This window comes from Parambassis ranga, chromosome 18, assembly GCF_900634625.1.
Source record: "Parambassis ranga chromosome 18, fParRan2.1, whole genome shotgun sequence".
NCBI classification, from domain to species: Eukaryota; Metazoa; Chordata; class Actinopteri; family Ambassidae; genus Parambassis; species Parambassis ranga.
This window is the reverse complement of record NC_041038.1, coordinates 10,747,939-10,772,042: the sequence shown is the minus strand read 5'-3', so window position 1 is coordinate 10,772,042 and position 24,104 is coordinate 10,747,939. Positions and strand designations below refer to the sequence as shown.

Here is a 24,104-nt window from a genome sequence, read left to right as displayed (position 1 = left end):
TCTTAAACTTAACAAAAGGCCCATGACTTTATCATTTAAAACACTTACTGCCAAGACCTGAGTTTGAAATGGAGTCTTATAAAGTTATATATCATAAGAAATCAAGTTTAAATATAATAAAAGTAAGTGAACAATTAAAGAGTCATGAATTAAATGAACTTTTTTTGCTATTGTGTTTTCAGAAAATGAAAGAAAGAACTTCCAAGAAAGCTATAAAATGCCTCCCCTATAATATACATACAGCATAAAAATATACCCAAAGTAAACACAACTTTTATTTTTCAGTCAAGACTGAACAAAGCTATAACAAATTACCTCTAACTAGCTGTTTCTGTAACACGCATTGTGTCCTACTGTAAAACTGTAAGATGACCTCAGAGCCAAACCACCAATGTAAGCCTATTTTGTCATTGTTTTCCTCATATAAAGGCAGCTTAAACCAGACAGTCTGCTTTCTGGGCAATGTTTTCTTTTGTGCAGTAATACAGGCTATAATGATTTTAACCACTGCTGGAAAAGCATTCATTCTTGAGGTAGAGGCCACTTGCAGTTTTTGTATTTTCTGATACTTAATCACTCCAGAAAGGGATATTTAATTAGTTTATATCTACATATATTCTGCAACAGAATAAATGTTATATAAATTGGATCAGTGAAAAGAAAATACTGCCTATAAAAGCATCACTTGTGTATAACGTGTCTATAAATAGTTATTACGCAACCAGTTAAGTACTGTTCTAGTCCCTACATTGCAGTTTAACAACTGTTCATTTTTAATCCACGGTCCGGTGGTTTATGCTGCAGCACTACTTTACTGTACCACCAGCCTGTGGAATGCGCGGAGGGACACGGCGCAGTGAAGCGGCTGGTGAATTTTTTCGGCGTGTCTGAGTTCTCCAAGGACGATGCAGAGTAAACATCCCGCCACTCTTCCAGGACTGGCCGGCATTAGTCAGCGCTGATTCCGGCCGTTTCATGGCAGTTAACGAACACACCAAAAAAAACACAACAAGGCCTCCTAACGCACCGCTGTGTTTGTCCCTGCATGTTTGGATAGGCTCGCCGGCTCTCTGCCCCCGGAGCCCCCCTCCAGATGGAGCCTTTTCATGGCCCCTGCGGTTCAGTAGAGTCCCTGCAGCAGCAGCAGCAGCCGCTGCAGACGCTGGCGTTCACCTGATGAGGCTGCGAGTGGGAACTTGTCTGAAAAGCTAACAGAGAAATTCTTCAGGGCTTAGTGTCGCAGCACTTCATACAAAAACAATACTTTAAAGAGCTGCGAGAGCGCCTGTGCTCCGTCTGCATGTCTGCTCCAGCACAATTAACATCCACCATCTGCATATCTGTGATTTTCTGCCACTATTTGTATTGTTTCCTCAAAGATCAGGCATGTACACACAGCTCAACACTGACTTATTTAGCAGTGGTTGATATGTTTATGGGTCATAAATTAAGCCTGTAAAGTAGATTTTAAAAAGAAGTGTTTCAATATTTCAACATCTATCCTATAAAAATGTACAATAATAATATTATTAAAAAATATAACTCACATTAAAGCTACAGAAGGTTTGTCCAGAGGTCCTCAAAGCAAAATGAAACCATGCAAGACAATACTAAACTAGAAAAGCATTTCCTGAAGAAAATGCAAGTTTGATCGCCACAGCTGAAGCATTGCTTTGAACGCTGATGTGAACGATTGCTCTGAATTGCTGGAGAATCTGCAATCTGAACTTAATTTGCTGAAACACAGTTAAGAATTTAGAAAGATGAAGCTCTTATTTGGGAAAGTAGAATATGTTTTAATATTATGAAGATATGGAAGAGAAACAGCTGAAGACAAGAACAGTATGAAGTCACAACCTTAAAGAATAGCCTGTGAATACGCCACATGAAAGGTCTGAGGCTGGAATAATACCATAAGACTATAAGAAGCTCAGGCTGTGTGATTTGAATGTGGAAAAGTAGTATACAGCTGAAGGATGATCAATATGACAGATATAATGCTTAAAGTCTGATAAAGACTACAAATATGGCTGCTTTGTATGCTTCTAGTGTGTCAGCATGTCACCATGGTAACGGCCCTGCCTGCCTGCCTGCATCCATGGCAACCGGAATGTTTATCAGCTGCCAATAACTGCAGCTCTTTCTTTCCCCCTCCTAATGCATTTCCTATGTAAAACCACCCTCCGAACAACTTCTCTTTTTATCCAAACCGAAGCCTTCAGACAAAAAGTAAGGACACCGTGAGAATCCCAAGAAGTTGCTCTACACCTGGTGTAATTTTTATGTCTGGGATGTCGAAGATGTGGAGATGGCGGCGAGTTAGAAAATATGGCAGCTCTGCTTCTCTGTTTTTGGTTTTACATTATGTCTTAATGGAGGAATGACCGGCACTCTCCCCGAACAGCTGGCTGTCAGGGCAGAACGGTTTGGTGTGGAGTTTGAAGAGGGACACCGTCAGAAAGCCAATGAGTTTTCCTTCGAACTGATATACAAATTATCTCAGTGAGATGGACGGTGCAGGTCTAAGCGCAGGTTAGAGAGATTGTTTTTAGGCATCTCCTCAGCCTCTCTCCACTCTGAGTGATGACTCACCCACTCTAGCTCCCAACATTCCACGCAATACACACTAATGTTAAACTCAGAAGAGACCTCAAAAACCACTTCATCTTTAATCCCCTGTCATTTGAAGACGGAGCTGAATTTCCAAATTCTGTATACAAGTTTTGAAGACCAAGACGTTGGAACTATTTTAAGCTTTGAATGGTTTCTCTATCTTGAAATTTGTAGGAGGAGCGAGGCCGGTTCTAGGCAGTGGCAAGAGGGGGCAGTGTCCCCTCATATAAATGTCTTGCCCCCTCAAATCAAAATTTTAGACGTTGAGAAAGCACATGTTAATATACTCACAAATTTAATATATTACACGTTGACAAAGTTATCATCGGTAGCGGAAAAATCCGACAAGAAGGGGCACTTTTTATTAGCACTGTTCTGTTTCAGATCACCACTGCAGTTTCTACAAAGCCAGCTTACTTAATTTCCACTCCAGCTCTAGCAGGACACAGACACTGCAATGCATCCATTTTATGTGAAAGTTTTTGCAAAGGGAAATAGAAGACTGTGGTTGTAAAGTGGACAGGAGTAGAGTGCTTTAAAAAAATACAAATAAAACAAACAAATAATAAAAAAAGAGAAAAAATTACATGATCTATAGCCTGTCTGCTGTGCTTTATATATTTTAGTGTTACTTTTATTCATAAGACTGCCTTTTAGTTTTGTAAACTTAAACTTTAGATTACATGTTTTTGAGAATGAGACCATCCAGATAAACGTTATGTTGTTGATGAATAAAATCTGGATTAAGGATATTTTATTTATTCAATGTTTATGTTTCAGTTTTCCCCTGAGGGATCGCCACCTTATAGTGGTCAGGGGGATTGCGTGCCTCAGTGCTATACCAGCAGAAGCTTAGTCTTCAGGTGGGACTCACAAGTTGGACAGGTCTGAAGATAAAGGCCTGATAATTGCCTAGCAACGGCAATTCTGGTGCTTTGATTGCCTAGCAACGGCAATCAAACTAATAACTGTGTAACTGCAGTGGCCAAAACTACAACTCCCAACCTTCCAACCAGCTACTTCAATCTCCAACAGAAAAAAATGGCGTCTAACGAGAAAGATACAGGTGCCGCAAACTCCGTAGCTTCTGCGGATCAAGGAGAGAGAAAAACAGCAAAAAAAACTGTTAAATTTAAACCCTCCATTGGCGACACTGCGACCAAAAAAGATGGCAGAGATTACTTGACTGGAATTGACGGAAATGTGTTACAAAGGTACGCTCGTATGCTAAAGCTAACGATAAATGTATTGGTTTACATTGGCTTCACGATTACGTTTAAAATATGTTATCCTGTTAAGGTATTACATTGTTGTTGGACAGTGTGAAATGAGTGTATACAATCCCTCTGATCCAGAAGAAGCCCTGGTACATAAAGAATCAAAAGGGCCAGAACGCGGGAAATGGACACAAGACAGAAGACGCAACTCAAGACAATGAGTCTGTGGAGTCTCAGGCTGACAGGGAACTCATTGAAGGTGCGTATATGAGAAGAATGAGAATCCTGTTATCTCATATAAAACTCATCAACTCGGTGAATTTATACATTTACGGAGGCAGATGGACGAGTGGCAGATAGGACCCCAGCCAAACCAGAACCTCTCCATTCCCCTGCTGATGCAAAACAAAGTGCCAGATGGCTATGGGGATGGAGACATAATAAATGTGAGTACAAGGATATAAGCTGACACCTCTGAGCGTATCCCCATATAAGAGAGCGTTAAGACACGTTAAATAATCTGTTTTGTTTGATATTCTGTTTATTTCACATTAAGATCTTTTCTCTACATGAGGCTACATGTCTTGGAACTACATTAGAACAAACATTAGAGAAATATGAAGAAACCAGAGAGATGCAATGGTGAGTCTGTTGGGCCTTTGCTCCACATCAGTTTCCTGTGTGATAAATAAGGAAAAGTGGGGTTTAGTGGAGGAAGCCTGTTCACGAGACAGATGTCACCGCTGACGTAGTAACATGGTGAACTAAATGCTTTTATTTTCTTATACTGAATTATTTGATACCATGTTTAAATGTCCAATAAAGAAGCAAAACAACATCAAAACATACTTATCATCATCATCATCATAATAACAGAAATGAACAAGGTTCATTACATGGATTGCTCAGGTGTAAATATTCATATTCAATTTACAAGCATCGACTTCTTCATTGAATATAACGGTACAACAGGTCCCTCGTGTGTCTTTAACTCCACCTGGTGGTGAGCAGGGAACTGTACAGTCAATATGGCGGCTCCCATCAGGACGCTGTGCTGCTCAGGTGAGACAGAGGTTATTCACTAATATCTCTTGCTTTCTGCGCTCATTTTAATGGTCAAAGTGAAGCTTTGCATGTGTGAATACCTGTTTAAACGTGTCGCTGAGTTTGATAAATCCGCTTTTGCGAATATGCATCGTAATAAATGTAGCAAATGTAGTCGTGTAGCAATGCTAACGATGATGCTAACAGTTGTGTTAGCATGTGTTAAATCCGTGTACTACCTGCAGCCGCTCTTAAACACAACAACAGCACTGATGAAAGTGTATCCTGTGTACTTGTATTAACTGCGTGTGTCCTCTTTTGTGTTTGTTTTTTCAGTGTTTAGACACACAAGCCGACAGTTCAGTACAACGTGTGCAGTACGAGGTGGAGAGAAATGGAGGACAGAGTAAGTTCACTGCTTGTTTCACACGATGAGTGTCTGAGATATGTTAAAGTGTGTGTGTGTGTGTGTGTGTGTGTGTGTTCGCAGACATGGGCTTGCTAGAAGTGGCACAGAATACGGACCTCTGACAGATCTTCCTGATTGGTCATATGCAGGTATTTGTAATCTTCTAATCCCTGTTCAGTTGGTTTCGTGTATTCCTCTGTGTTGGCTGCTTGTGTGTTGTTGCGTATTTGTTTGTGTTTTTAAACCTCTCTGTCTTTGTTCATGTGATGCACACGTTTGGTTCTATTGTACACGTTTCTATTTTTTTCCCCAGTTCTTGTGTGTGTGCTTCATGACTGCCGGTCTATGTGATTGTAGGAGTGGACTGTACTGGAAAATGAATGTGTTGAGTTAGTTTGCCATGTCTGTAGATATCAGCTAGTGAAACGGCAAGAGTGAAATCAATAAGATTTGCTTAGAACGTATTTTAGACTACGTTAGACCGGTGTTAATTTTGGCAGCAATTTCTGATTTAGTTTTTATTTTAGTCTTGTGACTAAAATGTCATTTGATTTTAGTCACATTTTAGTCATCAGAATTTTAGTCGACTAAATCTGCCGTGGATTTATTCGACTAAAACTCTATGATATATATTTTTTCATGAAATAATTAAGGTTTGAAGTGCAATAAAAACAGGCACAGCTTTAACTTGTGTTGTTTGAAACAAACACCTCTTTATTTAATTGCTATGACCTTTTCACAAAAGAACCAATGAACAGTGAGCTGCTCTCCCTGAATACACTGTTCAGTCATGACCTTCTTCATGAATCCTCCATAACTACAGCAAAACACTTCAGTGACAACTTAGAAACAGGTCGCATGCTGTAAAACCATCAGCAGCGGTGTCTTCATTTATAGATTTTGTCACGTGTATCTTTGAACGGAAGTTAAGACGACTCGTCTGCAAATGTCGCTTCAGGTTTGTTGTGTTTTTACCGCTGATAGTCGCTCCACACGGTTTGCAAACCGTCTTGTTTGTCTTGACATCAAACGTGTCCGTGTGTCTGTTCTTCTCCTGTGTTGTGTTACCATGCATGAGGACGCCTTCTTCCAGCATCGCGGGGTAACGTCCTTACGCAGAGAGATCACTTCTGATTGGCTCTCTGCCGCCGTCTCCTGATTCGTCCCTCCCTTCCACAAACAAAATCTGCTCTGATTGGATCTCGTCTCCATCAATAATTTCGTCTCGTTTTTATTCGTTGACGAAAGCGTCGATACATTTCGTCTTCGTTTTTGGCACCGTGCGTTAGTTTTTATTTAGTTATCGTCTCATTTTTATCAGCAAAAAAAGGTCGTTAACGAAAACTATGACGAAAATGATTCGTCAACAAAATTAACACTGCGTTAGACTAATTTGCTTTCTCCAGTTTGGACTTTTTATGACAGCTATAAAAGTCATCTTCATGATAATGTGTGTAATTTGGTTGTTTTTCTTTGTGTGTGTTCAGACGGGCGGCCAGCGCCTCCATTAAAAGGCCAGCTGAGAAGAAGGAAAGAGAAAGAAGCTTTAGCTGTGAGTACCACCAAAATAAAAATCTCATTTTTTTTTCCAGCCTTTGTTTATTTAAGTAACGTTTCTGATCCATCGTCCTCTCTTTCTCTCTCTCAGAGACGTATTGTGATGCTGAGCTCGGAGATGGACAGAGGAATAGAGATGCAGAAGCAGAAGGAGGCGGAGGCCAAAAGAATGGAAGAGCACAAAAAGTCTCTTCTACTCAAACCCAAGGGGAAGCTGTTAATGAAGAAGAAGTCTCAAAGTTAGACGGATTATTGTTCTGTTTGAACAGTGTGTTGATATTCATCTGATGGATGTATTTATGAGGACTTTGCTCCATATTCATACAATAAATGCTTTGATTTATACGTTAAGTAGCAGTTATGCTCATGTGTGTACAGGCTGCTGGATGGAGAATCTATAGTGATCACCTCTTTATGGATAATTTAATGACTCTCTGCTTCCATTAGAGTGCAGCATTGCTCCTCTGTGAGGCTGCCTGAAGGCTCAAACGCCATTTTGTCTGCTGCTGGACTCTTGAGGAGTTTGGTTGGTCTGGCAGACGACGGGAGGAGCTAGTGAACATAAAGCGGCACTGATTCACGGCCTCACTGTGTGTTAGCGAGGGCTTCACACCTTGACCTGCTGCAGTAACTTTCAATGAGTCATCAGTTACGTTTACACATACACACACTCAAACTGCATTTTAAGTGTCTGTATGTGCACTGTACAACACAGGATGGATGATACCATGCTGTAAAGTCCTTTTTTTTGTCTGTGTGACATCTTAATTAAGAAAAAGGACAAGCTGGAATTTTGAGTCTTTGTGCTTCAGGCTGCCTTCTGGAAAGACGATTAGCCGGCTGCAGCAGAGTTGGCAGAAAGTTTCATCCCATGGAAAACGATCCTTCACTTCTGGTATCTGCTTTTGGTGTTGTGCTGCTCAGATTTCAGTTTATTTAAAGTGCCAAATAGTGAGATTCACATGCTGCATCATGTATTGATTACAAGTACCACTAGATCACTTTTTAACCCCACTGTAAAAAGTTTCCAAATCTGAAACGCATGCAAAGTTCAGACACTGCAATTATTAACTTTAAAGTAAATAGTGTTGGAACATATGTTTTTGTTCGTGTTCCAGGGCATTCTGTGGAGCAGCTGCGCTTTTGCTTAGTCAGCATTCATTTAGTGTGACTTTGACTTATAAACTGAGTTATTTACAAAATGAGCTAAGCCTCTCCTCGCTCCTCACCCCTTCCTCACGTTTTCCTCTGCCTCCACTCAGCCCCGGTTTTTCTCTTCGCCCGGGTCTTGTTGCAGACTTCAGCAAAGCCTCACTGTAATTAGGGCTGCTAGCCGCTGAGTTGCAGATTCTTTTCTGTGTCGAGTTTTCTCCCCACCTCCTCCTCGTCTTTGTCGGTTTTTCATACAGTTGACCAAAGGAGCTGACTGTTTGTTGTGTTACAGAAGTGTGGGGAGACACTGAGCAGACCACAGAGGTTGTTAAAGACCAAAAAAAAACCAAAAAGACGACAGTATTTATTCATGCACATCCTCACACCTGGAGCATCAAAGAGCTCCAGCTGCACCGGCAGTGAGAAATGTAACTCCTCATTCTTGCTGCTTTTCTGCGAATGTCTTTCTCCTCCCATCCTCCTCCCCCGTCTCTCCCTTCCTCTCCTCCTGGTGTTGTTTTGGTTTTGTGGAAATGAGAACCAGATGTTGCTTATTGTGCAGAAGTCAGCGATGGCTGGAGGGGAGGGTTGGGGTGGGGTTGTTAGGTGAGGTCGGGCTTCTGCTATGATGGAGGGTAAAGATGAGACAGATGAGGTTGCTTCTGAGGATTATCTGACAAACCTCTGCAGGTCCGCAGACCAGACACAAGGAGGGTTTCCTGGCAGAGTTGACTGGGACAGAGGTGGTGGTGAGGTCGAGAGGGGGTGGGGGTAGGGGGGCGGCTTCAGTTGGGGGTTAGTGGAGGGTCTGATTCAGCAACTCTTGTCTCAAAGACCGCTTCCTGACCTGGGTGTTCCTGGGGCACCGGGCAGCCTTGTTACCATGTTTGACAAAATTGCACAGTCTGAATATTTTGAACTGTTCATGGTATGAGAGCTGGCCCTGCAGGCGGCAATTATGCCTGTTTGTTGCTCGTTGGACAGTAAACCACGTGGCCTCCCTGGTATATTTGTTAGCTTCAGAACAAATAGTCGTTTTCGCCTTGATAAGAAAGATAAGTCAGACAGCATGGTGATTTTGTTTGTTTGTTTCCACTTTAGTCAATGATAAACTACATTTTCCAGTTTTGTTTAACATTAAACCAAGCGGCAACCTTCAGGGCTCAGACTTGAAGCCCATGCGGAAGTGTCAAAACTTGTAGTTCATGCCGCAACCACTGGGGGCTGGCTCCAGAAGTGAGTCATATCCCATAGACTCCCATGTTAAAATGGCCAAATTCACAGCAGAAAAAAACATGTTTACAGCCTGGTACAAAAAACCACTCTGGTCTCAGATGATAGGTTCTCTTCTAGTGTCAATTGTACGGGGGGTGAATTTTTTTACAACCCACTCGTTTTAATTATATTCGGACTTAAAATTACACATAATTATGGACGTTGCCGCTTGAGTGACAGACAGTTGACGTATCACAGCGTGAGTTTCCTGCTTCCACGATCGCCCGCCCCCCTAAACCCCGCTCGTGCTCCCCCTCTTTGTCCATATTTGGAGTTTTGGCGGACGTGACGCTGCCAACATGGCGGCGGTCATCACGTCCCGGAACCTCCCACCGAGCCTCAAAACAGCTCTTCAGAAACAAACGTGTGACGTCACGGAAGCTCTGTCCATAGTTTTTACTGTCAATGCATTAAACACAAAAGCTTATTTTACTGATTTTAAAAGAGCGAGTACAGGCAAACCTTTTTTAATAGTGACACCTGTGGCCATTAGGTGAACTGCAGCCAGCAAATGTGGGAAACAAATGTGTTTTATTGGTTTATTATGTTACTGCCAACTAAAGTAACAATTACAAAACAATGACTGCTGGGAAATCAGTGCTATGTTGCTATTGCCCTGTGAAAAGTGATGGTATACATGTAAAGGAGCATAAAATGAAGACATTTCAGTGAATTACTTTCTACCTCTGGAAAGAGAAAATGAAAACGTGCTGTTAAAATTACAGTAGAGAGTAAATCGTGCCATAATGTAGGTCACCCAAACAAAGCCTCAGGTTGAATTGCAAGCAGCTGTCCTGGCCACTTCCTGCCTGGCATGGAGACACACTCCTGAGCCTGATGGCTGTTCCTGCACCAGCCCAGCTGAACTTGTTGTTTCTGTGATCTGCGGGAGAAGAAATGGAGCAAGTGTTTGGCAGATTATTCGGCACACACCCAGATTACAGCACAAAGAAACCTGAATCAGGTCTGATGCTTCCTGATCTGTCCCAGTCACTACACATTCTGCACCTGCCCACCAAGATGGCATCAGCTCTAGCTGTTTTCCAGACTGGAAATGCTTCTTGGTGCATTTTGTGAACTATTTTGGAAACATGCAGTTATTCCCACACTGCATCTGTTCCTAAGCGGTCTGTCTCTGCAGATGGATTAGTTACTGTGCGCAAGAGACGTCCACCGAGACAAATGGAAACACCAGGTGACAAAGAGGCTGTAGGAGGAAAGAGGACGAGCAGATGTGGACAGAAAAGAAGAAATGTGGGCTCACTCAGAACATTTTCAACCAAGTGAAGAGCAGTGAACAGAAAATCACCAAATATCAACTCCGGGTCTGTTTCAGCTAATAATTAATTTAACTATTTATGTAACCAGGAATAAAGACAAAAATGAAGGAAATCCATGGTTTAGTCACTCGTCTGTAGCTTCTTTAACAACAACAAAGACACTAGCTTAGCATTACTAACTCGTTTCTGCTGTCCCCCAGTGGCCAGAAAATCAGGAAATGCAGCTTTAAAGAGCTAAACACAAAGTTTGAGCTTTTTAACGGATTTAAGTTCACTTTAAGGCAGCTAGTTACAAAGAGATGATCAAATCAAAGGTAACCTAGATATTACAGTGTAATCTAAAAAAATAACTGACATGGAAATAAGGCTTTTTTGAAACTAAACCACAGCTGCAGGCCACAAATATTTTCATCAGTTTTATTTTTATGTTGGTGGTTGTTTGTTTTGAACCTGTGGTTGGATCCTGTTGTTGTTTACTGTTACACTGACAGTACGTTAAGAGTTAAAGTTCGGAGGAAAGGGGGGGGGGGGGCAGAGAAAGAAAGAGCAAAAACAGACCAGAGATACTTGTGGTGAGAGGAGGAGTGGTTTCATCGTGAAGCCTCATAAAAAAGAACAATTTTGCAGTGGGTGAGGAAATAAAAGAGAGAGAGGGAGGGAGGAGGGAGAGGGGGGAGGAGAGGGAGGCTGGGTGCAGAAAGAGAAATGTGCAAAGGGAAAAATATCCCCAAACCTATAAAATACTTTTTCACCTCCTTCATCTCACCTTCATTTTCAAGACAGCCAGGCCAGAAACACAATCACACAGATGATACAGTATACACACACACACACACACAGTCCGGCCTGGCTGAGAGGCAGCCATGTTTCAAAAATACCAGATGCTTGGCTGGAACACATTTTTCTAAAAAAACAAAAAAGAAAGAAAAATGTGTCCGTTCCATCATTTTTTCCAGCTCGTTCCTCGACACATGACTGCTGGCTCCGAGTCCAAAACAACCAGCAGTGTAACTGTATCCAGACCCTCAGAGCACCTGAGAGCCGCAGCAAAGTAAAAAAAAAGAGGATTCAAAGATGGTTGGATGGATGGATGGATGGATAGTTGGATGGATGGATGGATGGCTGGATGGCTGGATGGCTGGATGGATGGATGGTTGGTTGGTTGGTTGGTTGGATGGCTGGATGGATGGATGGATGGTTGGTTGGTTGGTTGGTTGGTTGGTTGGATGGATGGATGGTTGGTTGGTTGGTTGGTTGGTTGGTTGGATGGATGGATGGTTGGTTGGTTGGTTGGTTGGATGGATGGATGGATGGATGGATGGATGGATAGTTGGATGGATGGATGGATGAATGGTTGGATGGATGGTTGGTTGGATGGATGGTTGGATGGATGGATGGATGGTTGGATGGATGTGTAAAAAATGTTTGTAGAAAATACTTTAATTCCACTTTGTATAATAAAATACAGAAGACAGGAAAAAATCTCATTCAATTTTATTGATAAGATCATCATTATAAATATCATTACCATTATCATTGTTATGAAATAAATCAATTCCCCTTAATTTTTGATGTGTGTAAAAAAAAAGCATTGAGCACCATTGTGTCAATAAATATTATGGCTTATTTTGAGCCAACATTTGGGTCATTTTAAATGTTTCACACAGAAAAAAGAAAAAAAAAAGACGTCACATTTTACCGCCGGATCTAATTCACCACACGCTGGGATTCATTTCCATCATTGTCACGTTACGCCTCTGTCCAGCAGGACTCCAGATGACAATGTACAAAAAAAAAAGTTACTATTTACTTTTCAAAGAGAACAATAATAACAATAATCATACTTATAATAACAACAATAACATTTTTCCCGTTAGAAAAAAACAAAAATAATTAATTAAAAACAAATTGCACCATATTGTTGGAAACTGTACCGCTTACTGACCCAACCGGACAAATTTATGTACTGAAACCTGTCGTGTGAGAGACAAAACATCACATTTAAAAAGAAGGTTGATTTATTTGTTTTTCCATCTGACTGCTTCACTGAGTTCTGTTTTGCAAGTTGTAGTTGGCATTAAAAAAACAAAAGTGCAAACTTAAAGAGAGATTATTGATCTTGTACCAGAGGGAACGTCTACAGACTTACATTAGTTCAAACTAACACCGTCAGTCCAACAAAAGAACACGCTCATCTTCAGACTTTTATTACAACAGAGGGAACTCTTTGTCTGTTAAAAGATAAGACAAAGTTCTGAACTGGTAAATGTTGTATAAACAGAAACAAAAAACTTCAAGTAATACGCCTCAATAAATCAAAAATAAGATTGATAATTGTCAGTGTTTTGATTTCCTGTTGACATCTTAGTGGTAGAAAAAATATTTTACTATAAATCTAATTGAATTCATATGTATCATATGTTTTGAATGTAAAAAAATATATAAAAAAAACTCCTGGAAAACTATTTTTAAAGATGATGACTCATAATGCACTTGGGGGTGTGTACTTATTTACTAATTTTCTGTCCAATCAAATGCTTTCTCGAATTATGCCCCTCCCCCTGACTTCTCCGTCACTGTACCAAAGATGCTCCAACGCAAACACACAACAAGCTACACACTGCTAGCTGTTGAATGAGCACTGTTAAAGGAAATGTGCATTTTAATGTAAAAGTCAACAAACAACAATAACAATAATAAATGGTTTATATTCCAGAGCGTGAACCTTTTAACAGAGATGATGGATTTCTGAGCAGAAACGGTGAATCAGACAGCAGTTCAGCTGGAGTCGTCCAGTTAAAAGGAAAGGATGGGATGATTTTTAGTACCTGGGATGTGAGAGGTGGGAGGGAGGTTGTTGTGGATGAGTCTTTGGATACTTCCCTTCTCTATGTCAGATTGCAGGTATCTTCTTAACCTCTGAGCAGTACATGTAAATAGTTAACATACAAATACATTTTCCTGATTTCAGTTTCTAGGGCCTTTTTTTTCCTCTTTTGTGGTACTTACAAACCACGCAACACTTTACACGTCCCCCCAATTTCCTTGGTCTTTCACATCCTCCCCCCTCTGAGTTTCCGTCTTCTCCTGGCCCTCGTTCCCTCTTTCCATCCCCTCTCTCGCTGCGGCAGTCCTGTCCATCACCTGCTGCTCTGTCTACACCTTGTCCAGCAGGGATCTCTGGCAGTAGAGGAGGCGTCGAGGCGTGCCGTACTTCCTGAAGAACAAAAGCGCTCCCAGAGTGATCACAACCAGGACCAGCAGGAGGAGCGGGATCACCACGGCCACCAGCCCGGCCCCCTCCTGCGTTTCCTCGATGATGATCACCTCCTTCCGACCCTTCTTGGGCTCCTCGCTTTCGCAGCCCATCCAGTCACGGAGCACGGACTTGGGGTAGCCGGACTCCACCTTCATGTACTGGTTGTTGAACTTCCAGTACTTGTTGACTTTGTAGAAATATGTGTAAGCTGAGGAGAAGATGGAGGAAGCAGACGTGCTATTATTATCATGTTTGCATGGATCACACTCAAGTGTCACAGGAAGGAACACTTACAGCCATCTGCACTCATGATGGCAGCTTTGATGTTATCCGGTGCGCCGCTCCACTTGCTGATGGGCTTGGGGTAGTCGCTGTCCACTCTGCGAGCCTGCTCGTTGAAGCGGTAATATCTGTGAATGACAGAAAATGAATGAATGAATCAAAACCTACAAGACCTTTGGTTCAACAGTCCAAAAGAGGCTGGACTCACTCAGTCCCTCTGAAGAAGAACGTCTGTCCTGTTGGTGTGTAGAAGAGAGCTGCATCGATCTTATCCGTCGGCAGTCCAGAGCCCATCTCTTTTAAGCTCTTTGGAGAATCCTTGTCCATGCTGGACTCACTGAAAACCCAGTACCTGTCACCTGCAGGCCAAGAAGAACACACCGGTGATTGAAAAACAGAAATCCAGCTGCAGTGATGTGATCAGGTTTTTGATCTGATCCCAGATGGAACCTACCTTTGAAGAAGACAAATTTCCCATCATCCCTCTCGTACGCGGCGTTGATGTTTGAAGGCAGGCCCTTCCAGAAGTGACCGATGAGCATCGGGTAGCCTGGCAGCACCTTGTTGTTACGCACGCGCCAAAACCACTTGTCCTGAAAACACAACAGAAAAATACTTTAGGCCAAAACATCCAAAGTCAAAAAGCTGCTGTTTACACAGAACATTTAAGACTCTGAGTTTGGAGGGGGGGAAAGTCTCTTGTACCTTAAATACAAACGTTTCTCCTCTGAGGATAGCAATGGTGTCAAAGTGTCCCTCACAGATGTCTGGGCCGTGTTCCGGCTTGTCCGGTTTGGACGGCTTTGTGGGGGCAGGACGAGGTGGGGCTCCAGACTTTGTTCCTACGGTAACATGGGGAGAAGTAAACAATAGAGAAAGTTTTAAACACATTCTAAATCCTTTTATTTATATTTCATTATTTATATTGCAATATTACTTCACCAGCTAATGATCAAACCCTATGTAATATATTCAACAGTGTGTGTTTTAGCCAGCAAAACAGGGCAAGGACTGTTAGCTTTAACATAGCTACATGGCTAATAGTGTGGTTTTAGACAGAAAACTTACAAATCATTCACAAACGATCCCTAGATTAAAAGTAAAACGTGTCTAATTTGGTTGTTTGGACAACATTTCAAGGACTTGTTGGACTTGTAGAAAACATTTAACCACTGTCATGCACACAACAACAGGCTAAGTGACCAAAGAAAGAATCTGGCTACACCCCACCATAAATTGCCTGGATGCCTCTGCGGTCGTCATCGGGCAGCTGGAAGTTCTCGGTGTCAAACCACTGGTAGAAGGGAGCCATGATGGCAGAGGGGTCATTGGAGTGCTCCAGACCCAGAGCATGGCCCAGCTCATGTACAGCTACCAGGAACACATCGTTCCCTTCAGAGAGACAAATGAGGACAGAACTTAACACTCGGATCGAAGTCACATCAACGTTTCGCCCACGTTCTGTCACTTCTTACCTCCCTGGTCAACGTTTCCAGTGGTCCAAGGTTCGGCGAGGTCAAAGTGTGTGTCTCCGCCGATGCCCTGTCCGGGGAAGTAAGCGTGAGCCAGGAATCCCCCTTCGCCATCAAACGGTGTGCTGTCACCATGGAAACCCTCTGAGAAGGACAGCATGATGTCTGCATACTTTTCGACTTTGCCTCTAATCTGGCTGAAGGGAATCTCTCTGAAGGTGAGCGGGATGACGCTCTCCCACACCCTGAAGGCCTTTCGGATGGCGTCAAACGTGGCTCGCTCGCCAACCTTAGGGGTGTAGTTCTCTATGCTGGGGGTGGAGAGGTCAGGGTTTAGCACCAGAATGAGAGAGAGTCACTTAAATAGAAAATTCAAACTACTGGTGTTAATCCTGACCTGAAAGTGACCTCAGATTTGTCCCACTTCAGACCCTGCACGGCGTATCTCTTCCTCCTCAGGTTGGTCTTCAGCTCAGGGCCGAACTTGTCTGGGACGCCACACCGCGGCCGCTGCATCGCTCTGGAAACAGACAAAGTTTTCAACTATGCCAAATATTCAGACTGTCCTCATTGTTTTTGTAAATGGTAACCCGAGTACTCACTCTAACGTGTTGGCGTCTATGGAGCCGGTGACTGTCAGTCCATAAAATCTCTGCATGGCTTCTATCGCTGTTTCGATGGACTTCGGCGAGCGGATGGCCTGGGCTCTGACATCACCTGGAGGCAGGTAGCCATACTGCTGAAGCCAAGCCTGAGAGACGGAGAGAGGCCTGTTACAATGCTTCTTTCACCTCATCGAGAAAAACTGCTGCTACCAACTCATCAATTGCACAGAGAGCAAAAACGACACAAACATAATTTCTACTGATCCTGCATTACTGCGAACTACAAACGACACTACATGTTTACAAAGTGTCATTATTCCTGCTCATAGCCTGAGAACCAGACAGATCTGAGAGCTAATTTAATCTACTCTTAGGCATTTCGCTTGGTATGTCCAGAAATATCTAAAATATTAAGAAATGTGATACCCTCGATTCAGATCTTTCTCTTATGGTAAAAGGATCAGTGGCTATGCTACAGCACTTTTGTCCGTCAGTCCCTATGAACTGAACAATAATACTTGAAAGGCCACTGTGGAATGAATGCACATTATCTCTTTACACTGAAGACAAAGGCCAAGTATTAATGGGTTTTTTTATGCAGTGTGAAAGGGGCTGTATACTGTGCCTTTCTTCCTTTTTTCCTTTACAGTGTAAAGATGGGGACATTTACACAGGAAAGAAGGAGAGTGTGCTGCAGCAAAAACACCACAACACTGAGTGTGATCATCTCAAGATCAAAACAACACATCACATAGTGAGTGAGCTGGCACAGACAACCTTTATTGACATGTTTCTGTTTAACATTCTTGCTTAATGTTAAGACAGATTTTGCTGATACAGCACAAAAAAACACCTGAACTCATCACAAACATCTTAGTCAACAAAAAAGCAGGGATCAGCCGCCTGTTCGGACCTGTGTGTGTTTGTCTCCTTCCAGTCAGCTGTCAGAGCCTGTCTGGACCTGCTGCTTCTCTGAGCTCAGATGTATAACACAGAAAAGTGAGATAAAGGGTGTGTGTGCGTGTGTCCATATGAGTGTGTTTTCGTGTTTAACTTAAACACACTAAAGTCAGTCTGCAGAATTTATTGTCTTTTCTTCATGTAACTGTGGCATACAGCTGTTTACGAACTCTTTAAATGTTACACCAAATCCTTGATCGGCCCTGTGATTTTTGCTGAACTTGTTACGGGAAACTTTGTTGTGGGGTCATAAGGAAGCATGAGAGAGGAACTGAAAGCCAAATAAAACACACAATCTAAAAACACTGATGTCATTTTAGTCACCATGACCCAGAACTGTGTCTAGACTGTCGCAGCCAAAGACAACTGGCAGTCATAATGCTGGAAAAAGCAACATTTGGGCTCCTCAAAGCTTGAGGTTGACCTGCCACTGCCTGTCCTCCTCCTCTTCCTCCTCCTCTTATTCCTCCTCCTCTTCACTGTCTGTCTGTCCTCATGTCAACCAAAACCACCTCTGTTTATCTTCACACATGAAAGGCCTTTTCTTTCCACTGCCTGCTGCTGGTGGTCCAACATTTGACTCAGAGACTGTTAAAGGGATGCTTTGACACTGTGGAGACCTGACCTATGTCCTTGCTTTAAACAGTTAGCTTAGCATAAAGAGGGACACAACTAGCTAAAGACAAAGAAAGTGAGTGAAACTATCAACTAAATGCTAAGTAATGTTGTATAATAGTTGGAGAGGGATTGCAGAATCAAGTCCATTACCTTTGTATTTAACATGTAGGAGAACATTAGCTTAGCGTTAAAAGGAGTTAAGAGGATTTATTGTGTCTTCAAGTGTGTGTGTTTCCAATTATGTATCTGCACACACAGATGTAACTTACATTTTCATCTTCACCACAAATTAAGTCAGTGGAATTACCCTAAATTCCTTCTTTAGCGTCATCCAAACCTCAGATATCGCTCTGGTTCCAGCATATGTGCTGGTTTTGTTTTTGAGCTCCAACAAGCGGGGTGGAGGGGTGGAAATGTTGCAAGGACTACCTGCGTATATATACAACCAGTGCACACACAGCTACTGTTAGTAATGTGGTGGGCAGAGAGGCCAGAGAACAAGGTTCACTTATGGCAACTAGCTGAAAGGGAACTTCTCCCCCTTCTCAGTATACTCAGCCTGACAAGTTCTTCACGATTTCTCTGGATTATTTAAGCATCCAGTAAATTTAATTTATCCTCTGACTCTCTCTGAGTCAATCTGCCTCTAACACGAAACAAATTTACCCTCTCTGCCTCTGCACTGACTGCTGCCAGTGTGTCCTGTGGCTCCACTGTGGTGACGCGTCTGCTTCTATAAAAACACTCCCCCACGCCGTCAAGACCTCCACTTCTCTGCTCTAGTCCCAAACTACTCCACACACACCACCACCACCACCTCCGGTTAGGACGCCAGGTATCCCAGCATGCCCCTCCTCCTCTCTCCCTGGAACTCCCAGCATCCACAATCAAAGCTTCTATTTATTGAGACGTGTACATGGCTGGCATTGTTGGCCTGGGGGTAGCCGGTTAGCTGGCTATGAAGCCATGTGTGGTCAAAGGGCTGCCTGCTGGTTTAATAAACACACACCAGGGTCTGTGCAGTGACATGTGGTCTAAATGTATAGTGCACAGAAATGAAAACAACCAATATAATGTAAAACCGGGATCACTTCAGTGGAAGTTTGTGACCCAGCTGTGACCTTTCTGTGTGTAGCCATGTCATAATTAATAATAACTATACATAATTATATCCAATAATATGTTTCAGTTTATTTCATGTGATAATAGGATGTTTTAAATTAGTTTAAACCTAATTTTTTTAGACCAAGAAGCAACGTATACAGCCGAAGTGCAAAAACACTGCAGTTCCTCAAAACGGCCACTTGGAGGTGGCTCTAAAAGCGAGTCAATTCCTACAGACCTCCATGTTCAAATGTTCTTCACAACTTATGCGTGTACACACAAGTGAACTGATGTCAAACTAGATTTTTGATATTAAACCCCATTCTTTGATTTTTGATTACAACAATTAAGAAGTGCTGCGACCGTGATGGTGCTCAATGTACCATCAGTCATCACCGGACATGTCACACACCCTGACTCACACTCTCATGAGACTGAGTTCTCCGGATGCACAGTAAAAAAAAGCAAACCACAAGTTCCGACAAGCATCATAAACAAAAAAAGAAGAAAAAAACTCCAAGTGCATTTATAGTTCTTGTGGTAAAAAACAAAAGGAAGGAAAACTGTCATTGCATAATAAAATCTTCATGTGGGTGTCGGTCTGGGTTTATTTAAGTGTATATGTGCTTAAAGAGAAGACAAGTGACTTTGTGACTGCAACTGAAGATGATGTAAAGCACAGAGTTACATTAGAGAAGGAGAGGTAAAAACATTAGAAGGCAGAGAGGGAGAGAGAGGGACGGGTGAATTTACATTTGAGGCACTGACTCAGTTGTTCCTCTCAATCTGTGCCAACGGAAAATACAGAGAATCTGACACTGCCTTCATTTCTTGGCGCCTGTGACCCAGTTAGCACCGCTCACACCGGGTTCTACAGTGCTTCCTGGTCAAATGGGTCAAATAATCACAGGGAGAAACTTGCAGTTCTGTGCATGACCACTATAGGGTGGTTCCAATCCTCATGGACCTCGATGTTAAAATGTCCAACAAAAATACCCCATTCACACTGGGGAAAAAATCTGGCTAAAGCGGGATCCGGGCCTATCCAGATGTTTTTTTTTCTGAGTGTGAACACCTCGAATCCGGCTGTATCCAGTTTGATTTCAATCCGGCTAGATCCACTTACGAGAGGTGGATCTAGCCGGATTGGCTCAAATGTGGCTCAGGTGTGAACGCAAATGTGGCTAGCAAATCCGGCTAGCGACATGCTACTTCCAGTTAGTATCATGCTACTTCCGGTTCACGGGGGGCGACACGGGACAAAAAAAACGCAGGACGCATGCGCACACGCGGTCCTACCGCGGCCTGAAAGGACTCTGTATATTACACGAGGCGCCACCTAGTGGTTTGGAGGACAGCAAACACGCTGGATGAAGCCGGATTGAGTGCGGACACAAGTGTGTGCTAGCCAGATTTGAAAATAGGTCTGAACGCATCCAGCTTAAAGGCTGTCTGGGCTCAATCCTACTCTAGCTGGAATGACTTTCTCCAGTGTGAACGGGGCCTAATAAATGTCCAACCAACCATCTTTGCCTCCACAGATAATGTGCCAGTTCATAACAACTGTACAGGAAATATTTATTGTTGTCTGCCTGCATCCATCACTGGGAGCGAAGCTTAAAACTCAAAACTTTCAACAGCATGTGCGTACCGGATACCACCTTCTAATGGCCCCTATATTAGAGCAAACGTGCATAAAAATAACATATCTAAATCAATTTATACATAGATTCTGAACCACTTTTTACAAAGAAATGTTTGCAATATAAATAAGTGTGTTAGTGAACAGCTGCCTGACATTTGAAAACTAGTTCAGACACACCAGATTTTTTTTTCCTGGCCTTCAATTTGAGTCCAAATTCATCTAGGTGAGCACCTGAGACCCGAAACTTTGCAACTCTACACTCATTGCTGTCATCACTGTACAAACTCTTTCTCTTTGATGTCCTCTATTTTTCCAGCGTGGATGGTTTTCTTAGCTACACGGCAAAGGTATAGGCCTCTCTTGAAGTCCATCAGTTCCTCATTAAAGCCGATCCAGCTGATTATTTTGACATTTCTTTAGTGTCAGCCGATGCCTGTCAGAGCAGCGTGCACTACGTTTTTCCCTTTGATGCTTCATCAACAGTCAGGAGATAAAAAGGATTGAAGCCAGATGTGTTTTTCACCAGATCTTGCTGGGATCACAAGACATGTGTCTCCAGATGGCAAAGGGGAAATCTCCTGAATGTTTTTCTTTTAGTCAGATATGGAGACAGATCCTGTTTTAGAGCCTGTTGTTTTCATTGCTGCCCACTTCCTTCACTCATAAGGTCCAACTAAGCATTTTAAGCAAGGCGAAAAAGGTTAGACGAGGCAAAAAAAAATAAAAAAAAAGGTGAATGAAAACAGATGCAGGACTCTCTTATGTCTCTCTTTGTGGGGCTTCTTTCTCCTCTCAGCATGGATTAAGGAGGTTTTAGTCTGTCAGAGTGAAGTCAGAGAGGGATCTCAACCCCCCCTGAAAGCAGCTTCAGGCCCCATTCACACTGGAGAAAGTCATTCCAGCTTGTGTAGGATTGAGCCCAGACAGCCTTTAAGCTGGATGTTTAGACCTATTTTCAAATGTGGCTAGCACACACTTGTGTCCGCACTCAATCCGGCTTCATCCAGCGTTTTTGCTGTCCTCCAAACCACTAGGTGGCGCCTCGTAATATACAGAGTCCGTTCAGGCCACAGTAGGATGCGTTTTTTTATCCCGTGTCGCGCCCTGTGAACCGAAAGTAGCACATCGCTAACTGGAAGTAGCATGTTGCTAACTGGAAGTAGCATGTCGCTAGCCGGATTCGCTAGCCACATTTGCGTTCACACCTGAGCCACATTTGAGCCAATCCAGCTAGATCCACCCACGAGAGGTGGATCTAGCCGGATTGGATTGTGGATTGAAATCAAACTGGATACAGCCGGATTCGAGGTGTTCACACAGAAAAAAACACATCTGGATAGGCCCGAGTCCTGCTTTAGCCAGATTTTTTCCCCCAGTGTGAACGGGGTATCAGTGACTTCAATGAACATTCATGTCACTGGATTGTTGTTTTTTTGTCTTTGCTATCTTTCCAGCACCAGTTTAGTCTACTTCCTCCGCACACAGACGACGAGTATATCTTTTGATCACAGGTTTCATAAAGGTGATGTAATGCAGACGCCATAATTAAAGCTTATCCTCTTTCTACATCTGTGCATCACAGGAGCTGAAGATATAACCATGTGCTGCAGCAGCTCTATCTCACCTGAGCACTGAGGGTTATAATGTTTATCACAGATATACGCTGCTGCAGATGACACAGGCGACACTGCAGTGATGTTTTCCCACTTTGTTTGCAGACGTTCATCACTGTGTCGGTGTGTTCGCCGCAGGAGGGCAGCTGCCTGCGGCCTCTTAAAAACTGTCTGAGTTATCCACCTCGTCTCGCTTGACTCACACGCCAGCAGCTTGTGGTCAGTGACTAAGATCCTCCTTCGTGCATCCTGTGTCCACCCAGAACTCAGACACAGACTCTTAAAAAATGTAATTAATGCTGCTTTTTTTTTCCTCGAAAGATGCAGCTAATTGTTGGATCTTTCCACAGAAAAGTGTGTCTCCAGCTCTTCATATAAAAATAGCCAGGTGTTGTTGTTATTGATGTTATTGAGAACTGGAGCATTTGGAGATGATGGGGTGCCTTCAGAAATTCTAAAATAGGCCCAGAGGCGCCTGGGCTGCTGCCTGCAACTGGTCATTTACAAACCTGCACGAGACCTGATGACCGAAGCTGTTCAGAATAACAGCTAAACTGCTTTTATGTGTCCTCGGGCTGGTGTTTCACAACCTAATGTCCGGCTTGTTGTGATCCTGGCTTCTCCCTGCACAGGCCCTGCTGTCTACAGATGAAAACCATTAACCCCTCCTCCCCCTCCTGAGTTCTCTTTTCTCAGAACAAAGCAGCTCAGCTGAAGTTTCTGAACCATGACCCCCCCCCCCTCTCCTCTTCCTTTGAAATTTAGACTCATGATATTTGTTTTCTGTATGGACAAAAACATTTAAGGTCAAACGTAGCTCAGAGAAACAACTTTACTTTTTAATACTAAAAACGTATAATCATTCAATAAACGTCAACTTAGTGTCCCAGTAACACATTAATTAACATACAAAATTACAAAAGAATGTATAGTTTCCACTGCAGATAGCACGAATATTTGGAGAAATCGTGCACAAAATCACGTCAAATTGCGCATTTGACGCGTAAAATACGCACTAAGTCACACATGTGAATATGCATGGCTTAAAGTTGAAGCATGTTGTTTTTCCACGTCACTTACCTCTGCTTTAAGTACATTTGCAGTGACGGAGGTGAAGCAGCAGAGACCGCAGGCCAGGGTGAAGAGCTGGAACAGCATTCTGCTGTCTGCGCACTATACCTCCTCCAAAGAGTTCAGAAAACTAACTCTCTAAAAATCCGTCCTCACACAACCAACAACAAAAGGAGGAAGAGGAAAAAAAAACGAACGATGCTACTCCGCGTTGTTTTTTTGTGTTTTTTTTAAAAACGTGGCAGAAATTTATCCACACGGACACTTTGTGCGCACCGATCAGCGACTCCTCTGGAGTCAGAGCTGAACGGAAAACAAAGAATAACACGCTAAAAACATGAAGTAGCCGCGACAAATGCTCAGCTGTTGTAAACTAAAGCCTCATGTGGCCTGACGTGGTCAGAAGAGAGAGAGAGAGAGAGAGAGATGGAGTTTCCTTAAGGTCCTCCTCCAGATGTGCAGACGTCATTTTTGATGGTGGCGTGACGACATCTGACCAGGTTTATCAATAAAAACACTATTTATTAGTTATGATTATTAGCATAATAATACATGTGTAAAAATGCACATCAACAACATCATTGGTGCTGCGTAATTTTTTATGACGCATTTTGTGTTATTGTCAAAGTGAAGTTCCATTTAGAAAAGTATGATTCTATTGACATTCTTCTTTAAAGCTGCAATCTGCATCATATTGTATAATAATCTTGTGTTTTACTGGTAAATCTAGAACTGTAAAATATGAAAAGAGCAAAACTTCTGTCTAAATTGGGCATAAATATGTTTTTTTTATGATTTAGTAGAGAATGTTTCACATATTGATATGTAAACAACAGACCTACCATTAAAAAAGTGCTCTTATTAAATAAAAAGCACTTTTATCGACGGTATGGAGCCTTCTTTTTTATGAATTAAAACTGCTGTTGGA

At 42.5% G+C, this 24,104-nt stretch overlaps 2 protein-coding genes across 2 annotated transcripts; one reads left to right on the top strand and one right to left on the bottom strand.

Annotated features, from left to right (window-relative positions):
• Positions 1 to 4,816: 4,816 nt before the first annotated feature.
• mrpl52 (mitochondrial ribosomal protein L52) lies at positions 4,817 to 7,191 on the top strand. The gene is made up of 5 exons (XM_028429541.1): positions 4,817 to 4,892; positions 5,211 to 5,280; positions 5,365 to 5,432; positions 6,771 to 6,835; positions 6,932 to 7,191. Exons 1-5 carry the CDS (start codon positions 4,859 to 4,861, stop codon positions 7,082 to 7,084), a joined length of 390 nt encoding a protein of 129 aa, XP_028285342.1. The 5' UTR covers positions 4,817 to 4,858; the 3' UTR covers positions 7,085 to 7,191.
• A 6,000-nt stretch (positions 7,192 to 13,191) lies between these two features.
• mmp14a (matrix metallopeptidase 14a (membrane-inserted)) lies at positions 13,192 to 23,576 on the bottom strand. Its single transcript, XM_028429351.1, has 10 exons — positions 23,186 to 23,576; positions 16,163 to 16,311; positions 15,958 to 16,080; positions 15,564 to 15,871; positions 15,319 to 15,480; positions 14,794 to 14,930; positions 14,543 to 14,681; positions 14,297 to 14,447; positions 14,101 to 14,216; positions 13,192 to 14,014 (listed from the first exon to the last, which is right to left on the bottom strand). The coding sequence occupies exons 1-10, from the start codon at positions 23,261 to 23,263 to the stop codon at positions 13,704 to 13,706; spliced, it is 1,674 nt and encodes a 557-aa protein (XP_028285152.1). The 5' UTR covers positions 23,264 to 23,576; the 3' UTR covers positions 13,192 to 13,703.
• Positions 23,577 to 24,104: the final 528 nt, after the last annotated feature.

Excerpts from the sequence above, each read along its gene's own strand:
- mrpl52 (XM_028429541.1), top strand. The coding sequence starts at position 4,859 with ATGGCGGCTCCCATCAGGACGCTGTGCTGCTCAG. Across the intron at positions 5,281-5,364 it reads GGAGAGAAATGGAGGACAGA|ACATGGGCTTGCTAGAAGTG; the intron begins GTAAGTTCACTG and ends GTGTGTTCGCAG. Across the intron at positions 6,836-6,931 it reads AAGAGAAAGAAGCTTTAGCT|AGACGTATTGTGATGCTGAG; the intron begins GTGAGTACCACC and ends TCTCTCTCTCAG.
- mmp14a (XM_028429351.1), bottom strand. The coding sequence starts at position 23,263 with ATGCTGTTCCAGCTCTTCACCCTGGCCTGCGGTCTCTGCTGCTTCACC. Across the intron at positions 16,312-23,185 it reads CAAATGTACTTAAAGCAGAG|GCTTGGCTTCAGCAGTATGG; the intron begins GTAAGTGACGTG and ends TCCGTCTCTCAG. Across the intron at positions 14,682-14,793 it reads GAGAAACGTTTGTATTTAAG|GACAAGTGGTTTTGGCGCGT; the intron begins GTACAAGAGACT and ends TTGTGTTTTCAG.